The sequence below is a fragment of the Dipteris shenzhenensis genome, chromosome 9, assembly GCF_047967505.1.
Source record: "Dipteris shenzhenensis isolate YYH24624 ecotype China chromosome 9, Dip_SZ_1.0, whole genome shotgun sequence".
NCBI classification, from domain to species: Eukaryota; Viridiplantae; Streptophyta; class Polypodiopsida; order Gleicheniales; family Dipteridaceae; genus Dipteris; species Dipteris shenzhenensis.
The window spans coordinates 7,451,173-7,457,867 of NC_141604.1; the positions used below are offsets into that span (position 1 = coordinate 7,451,173).

General features: G+C 43.3%; 1 protein-coding gene across 2 annotated transcripts; it reads right to left on the reverse strand.

Annotated features, from left to right (window-relative positions):
- Positions 1-4,854: 4,854 nt before the first annotated feature.
- On the reverse strand, positions 4,855-6,047 carry LOC147898138 (Peptidase S24/S26A/S26B/S26C family protein). 2 transcript variants are annotated; one of them, XM_087379499.1, is made up of 4 exons: positions 5,823-6,045; positions 5,519-5,740; positions 5,320-5,430; positions 4,855-4,967 (listed from the first exon to the last, which is right to left on the reverse strand). In XM_087379499.1, the coding sequence occupies exons 1-4, from the start codon at positions 5,952-5,954 to the stop codon at positions 4,935-4,937; spliced, it is 498 nt and encodes a 165-aa protein (XP_087235625.1). In that variant the 5' UTR covers positions 5,955-6,045; the 3' UTR covers positions 4,855-4,934. The 2 variants fall into 2 exon arrangements, with proteins under 2 accessions (XP_087235625.1, XP_087235624.1); XM_087379498.1 differs by lacking the exon at positions 4,855-4,967 and adding an exon at positions 4,997-5,152 and having other exon boundaries at positions 5,823-6,047.
- Positions 6,048-6,695: the final 648 nt, after the last annotated feature.

Here is a 6,695-nt window from a genome sequence, read left to right on the forward strand (position 1 = left end):
AGAAAATATCTATATTAAATACTTGCTCAAATTTAAGAATCATCCAAGAGATGATGCTCAATGGATGCCTGAGCAGTTCTTTCGAACTTTTCCTGACCTCCTTAGTTTCTATAATCAAACACGCAACTGAGGTCAGTTGCAATCCAAGTAAGAGGGATGTTCCGAAAATTATATTTCTGATATATCTTGCTTTGAACATTATTATTTTAGTCAAGTGTGACTATGGCAAAGTATTCCATTGGAGCGCACCAAACGCGGCGGGGATCCTAGTGAATACTTTGTATGGTTAGTTGGGGACGCCTGATTAGCCTGTGTTTTGCCATGCTAGATGGTCGGTATTGTGGGTGATTCCATGTTAATACTGATGTCGCTAGTGTTATTGGTGTTGTGCTTAATTATTGTGCTTTGAGTGCGGTTATGTTGGGATCGGTTGATTCGGTGATTCGTTCAATCGATTGTTAATAACTAATGTAATTGGCGGCTTGAGTACAGGTGATGAAACTCATAACGAGGATTGGAGTTAGTATGAGGGTACCGACCGAGGTGTCGCACAACGCAATATATATGGCCATGGGCCAATTTTGTATTTGCTTTATTATTGCAAGTTTAAGCAATATATTTTGTAGTGGACATAATTCATTTTTGGGCCCTAAGATGGCTATGTAAAGCAAATCCCTCATTTTGGGAGGGAGGGATAATTTTGGCTCCTTGGTGCTTTTTATGAAAGATCATAAATAGTCTAGATGAGGAAGCGTGAGCCACTCGTCTAGGGAGGGGAGATTGTATCAAGTCTGCTGTCGCTTTCGTGGTGCGTTTGTGTTCTTCTTCTCCAATTGACTGAGTGGTGAATTTGTGTGTAAAAGAAATACCTTTTGGTTTCATTAGCAATCTAGGTACATAACATACTGCACATCTTGAAGTATTTACTAGTGTAAATGGAAGGGGAAAAGATCAACTAAACTCTGACCTATAGATTGAGCAATCAAACCCTTTCATGACTGACAGCTCTCAATCTAAGCAAGGTTACCATTTTCTTTAAGCCATACCCTCAAAAAAATATGGCAACTTACCATCACATTTAGTATCACATAGGCAACTAGATCCGGGCAAGCAGTTGTATTAAGAAAGAAGCTCGCATTATGTTCCTGTGGTAGTAGGATTTCTCTAATTGTTCTATTCAACATATAGCACTTTGAGAAATTGAGCTTGAGATTGATTATGAAAATCAGAGTAGATGTTGTGTTAGATGATTGAAAGCATTTTACACTCCTCACATAGCACTTGTGTTTTAGCACAAGTGCAACATACCACACGCATAAGTCCCATTCCTACTAAGCCTGACCATGCCACTAACTAGCTGTCCACAATTGCTTCACATAGAAATGTAGCATTCAACCAAAGCATACACACCCATCCTCAGCCCAAAACCAAGCTGATCGTTCAAAATCATATGTTCCTACACCTAGCTCAGCGACTCGACGTCTCTCTTCGGGGCAGATTTACATAGAATCCAACATGCTCACGAGTGCTCACGCCAGAAAAATTCCAGCAGTGAACGATGATCTCTTTACCCTGATTTTGATTAAAGCCACACAATCCAAACATGGAATAAATTATCCAGCACAATTGTGCAACGCATACCTGGACATCATCATCCCCACATACCTTGTGTGAAGTTCATCCCTGTTACGGCTACTCTGATACCAATGTTAGAACCCCGCAAGATCAAACCCTAAACATAGGCAATCAAAATAGAAATGGAATTGGGCGCAAACAATCTCGATCCACGCGACCACCGCCGAGTATGTGTTACATCCTATTGGGACTAACCAAGGCTTAACCTTCATTTAACGTAAGATCTGGATAGGATAGGAATCTAAGAGTAGGCTAGGGTTGGGAACAACCAAGGTTAAGCCTTGGCCCGCCCAATATCCATAGGATGCAATCTAACCAAGGGTTTGGAATTGCCTAAGGTTGGGACTTGAGGCATGAATGCAGTTCGATAGAGCTATTTCAACAAAGGCAGGTCTGTTTCAACAAAAAAAAAGATTTCATGGAACTTCGAAAAGAAAAGTCACTCGGGCAAAGAATAACACAGATCTGAAAGAGAACTCAGACGTACAGCCAAACCAGAACATATATAATGGTGGATACAACCTTCAGTCCCCTCTATAGGCTTCAGTAGCTGCTCGGAGGTAGAGCACTCCTACAAAGTTCTGCTCCTCCTCCTGTGCACCACCGACTGTACCATCTTGATGTAAATCTGCCCGAGTATGCACTTTGAAGGCTGTTCTGATCACTAGGGCTCCCTCTGCTCTTCGCACTCAGAGATGGTCCGCAGGCTGAGCACAATTAGATCTGCCTTTGCTCTTCACCCTAGATGGTGATATGCAGACTGAATCCTTGGATTCTGGAACCCCCCAAAGTGGTGCTCATTATATAGATAAATCCCCGCAACTGACTGGCCTGTTCCGTAAACCAGGCAGCCTGATCAGGGCCGACCGGCCATCTAACAGCCAATTCAGTCTGGCCCACTGCCGACAGGCCAACAGGGTTGTGGCCTGTCTGATCCTGCTGCCTGTCTTGGAACTGTTGCAGACCAATTTGTACCTTCAGCCCTCCATTGGCTGACCCGAACAGGCCAACCAGGCTACCCTTTGAGGCCTGTCAATTGTCCTTCGGCTGGCGTCTTTCCTGCCCATACCAAGGCGTGCACTAGCCGCCATACATGCCCTTATTCAGCGCCTCTGCCAGCCATTGCTGCTGGCCTGAGCATACAACCAGCCATTGTTGCTAGCAAGTGAGGCCCATGAGACCGCAGTACATCTAATCTAACAAGGATGTCTATGTTCTGCCCAAGTAAACTACCATAAGCCAACACCCTCAGAGCCGGAAGAGTAGCCCCGGGATCACAAGACACTTAAGAAGACACAACTCAATTCCGTGTGCTTACTGACCAGTAATCTGTAAACTAGGCAGCCTGATCAGGGCAAACTGGCATACAATGCCAACTCAGTCTGGCCAAGTGCTGACCTGCCATGTGGCAATCCAACAGGCTTGAGGCCTGTTACCTGCCCTGACCTGCTGTTGCTGTCTGAGGACTGTTGCAGGCCCGAAAGATATCTGCAACCCTCCTATGACGTTCTGCCTATGCCACAGCCAATCTGCTACCCATATGACTGCCCTATACAAAAACCCTTTCTCCTATCCTATATGTATGGCATCCTCCTCCACGTCGTCCTCATATCGGGGCTGAAGTGGGGAGGGGTGCTGCACATATCACTCAGCTTCACCTCAAGCATGTAGTCAGATTGTATGGCCTTCAAAAAGAATTGTTTGCGTCAAAGAAGCTAAAATTGCCTCACTTTGGAGAGAGATGATGTACAAGTTGGAAGCCCAAGAGGTCTAGACCAGCAGACTTAAGAGGATTGATCAGCGAATGAAGCGTTATCTTATGCATTACGCTTCAGATCAGCAGTCCCAAGTGGGAAGAATACCTTTACCTTTAAGAATGGATGTCTCCCATTTTATGAAGATGAACACCCTCAGCCAATGAATTTGAATAACGGACGTGAAAGTACTAGCAGGGTTGAGGTGGCACTTTCAGCCTCAGCCTTACAGGGTTGAGACTCTTATAGGGTTGAGGTGGCACTTTCAGCCTCAGCCTTGGTTGTTTTCCACCTCATTTTGAGGGGGTTTATTTATCCTCATGGTAACATGATGTATTCCGCTTTGAGCTTGCTCTCGTGGGTTTTTTCTCTTACTTAATAGAAGTCTCTTTCTTGAAAAAAAAAAAAACTAGCAGGCCAAAGATGAAACATAATGCTGATCTAAAGTGGAACCCTAGAAGCACTTAAGGTTGCAGCATTTCAAAACGTTCTCTCTCAACCCATCTAGGGTAGAAACTTGCACCCAGATGTTATGGGCCATTCAAGCTCATCTACAAAAAGGGACAGTTGGCTTGTGAGCTTGATACCCCTTGACTGTAGGGTGCACATGGTGTGCAACTTATGCAATTCTATGGTATAGAATCAGACATGTCAGTGACTGAGTATTTGGGAAGATGTAATAGGGTACCCACTTGTGATAACGAATGGGTCCCTGAGACAATGGTCTAATATATTACCTTGATTATCATTGCCTTTTTAGTGTTATCAATTTCTAGTCGCAATGACGACTCACGAGGTAGAGCATCTCTTAGCAGCATCTAGGCCAAGTTGTTTTCATGATCATGCAAGCAATTGGAACGTTGAGGACTTCCAAGGAAGCACGCAGATGAAGAAGGAGAATTATAAGTGATGACTTGCTGGAACATGATATAAGTGTGCGTATGACTAAGGTCAATTGGGTGAATTTGGGGAGCCTCTGGTTGTGACTTGTCCTCAATTCTGTAAGCGGGCCCCTAGGCCTCATTCGCTCAGGTCTGGAATCTCATTTTCATGATAAAGATTAACCTGAGGCCCTTGATCCATGTTTCTTTGCCAACATAAGAGTATGCTGTCTACTCTAAATTCAGGACAGCCAGCTTGATGCAGTCATTTGATTGGCGAAGCCTTTTTTGCCTCTTCGTTGGAAGATTATTGTTCATACTTGTATCTCAGGTGATTATACCCTTTTCAGTCACACCCTTATACTGTTTTGGCGATGCAATTATCTGTTTCCTTTCACAAGCTATCCAAGTCTTTCGATCATAATAAAAAACTTACATGAAATCTGACACATTGGTGCCGCGAATTGATTTGGAATGAAAAAGCAATCAGAACTGCAACAAACCACATCCATGTTTGAAATGACAAGATTTAAGAGGATTCTCACTAAACCGTGTTTACTTTTCTTATTACCTTCATGTTACAATCCTTGGTTTTGCCAGGTTACCTCCGCCTAGACACAAAATTAGTAAAATTGCTTTCCAACACGAAACAGACCGAGGGTACCTAGAACCTGCTCCACCCCTTCGGTGGCCATATCTGCGTTGATACAGCACATAAGAAGAAATAAATTAGTTAACTGAAGTGAAAAATGGTTTCTCGTCTTGTTCTTTAAATTATGGGCATCACAACATTGCAAATGAGGACGGTAAGGTTCTTGATCTTTTCTGGTTTACTATTGGATAAGGAAGATGCAACGACTCCTGCTGCGTGCGTCCTAATCCCTAGATACAACACGATACGTTTTTAGAGAAAGAAAGACCACATTTGTCGTCCTAACTTTGTCCATCTCTTATGCGTTCCTGATTTACCTACTCATAACTTTATTCGTCCGTGCATTCGCATCTCAACAAGACATGAAACAACGCATAAACTAGATAAAACGCCTCACCCTGAAGCAAACCTTGCCCTGCAGTAAAGCGTATGGAACGGGTCCATAATGTCTTGAATCTGTAGAATTGGACTCGTTATCACCTTGTAGCCACACGTGTCCTTTGGGAACCTGCGGCATAGCCGACTGAAACGTTTAAAAAAATCAGCAAGTGTCTTTAAAGCAGACGAAACAAAGCTTGAAACAGCATTCGACATACTACGACGTGCTGAACGAGCCCTCTAGTATTGGGCGGCAAAACAGCAACCCGATCTCCTTCGAGGCCCAATACTCGCTTGCACACAATCAATCTGGGGTTCTCGGGCGAAAGAGCCATCACTACGTCCCCGTTTTTTATCATCTGGAATCTTGCTGACACGCGTTCAACAAGAAGAACGTCTCCAGTAGTGCTCAGCGTCGGAAGCATGCTAGGTCCCATAACCTGCCGATCGATTCATGCTTTGTCAAAATTGAGAGGCTCTTTTTGTCAAATTCAAAGATGATGTGCGGCAAACGATGCTTACTTGATGGATCTGGGCAACGTGATTGGTGAAGACATGAATGCAGCAGAAGAATTGAGCGAAGTTGACAGATCGTTCCCAGAATTCTGTGGCGAAGGGCCTCCAATCTCGGAGAGAAGCTCGCCAAAACGACATTTGGAAACCCTAAGTGCTTTGTGCTGTGTCACATGCTTTCACAAGACAAGACCTCTTGAGGTGGTTTAGGGCAACAGTCATGGCGGTCATGAGCTAGAAAACATTTTTCCTCGTGAGCTAGTGCGTTCAACAAATCCGGTTTCAAATTTTTAAGTTTTTTCTTGAGAATTACGTGGAGGGGAAAAAGGGGGGAAATAATGATGGCTATTTTGGATGCTTTTCCCTTGGAAGAGCCTAATTCTTATGTTTTTCCTATGATGCATGGCATAATGATTCAAAGGAAAATGAGAATGCTGTAAAGGAAATGTCACATGAATGGTTCTCTACGTCGACCTCTTCCATCAATGAAGGTTTGGATCTACCTAGGACCTGCTTGTATTGCAAGTAATGAGGTTATTCCACCTCATCTCATTGTAAGCTTACAAGTTTTTGTTTTGTGCAACTATCCTTTGTTCGTGAAAGGAAAAATATGCTAGCCAAACTAGTATAGTAATACATCAATGATGGCATCATAATATGCATCTTGAAGAACGTGTCATTTATGTGTGCAAAAAACACACATAGTGTTTTTATTTCACTATGTTGAGTGATGTTCCATAAGGAAGCAATCATGAGAACCTAAAGAGTGTGTTCATATGCCCAGTATATGAGATCAAAAGTGGGCAAAAGTTACGACTATTGTGCTGCAGAGTGTTGGCATTTTTTAAACTATTCTATTGGCATCTAATAGCTACAATATAC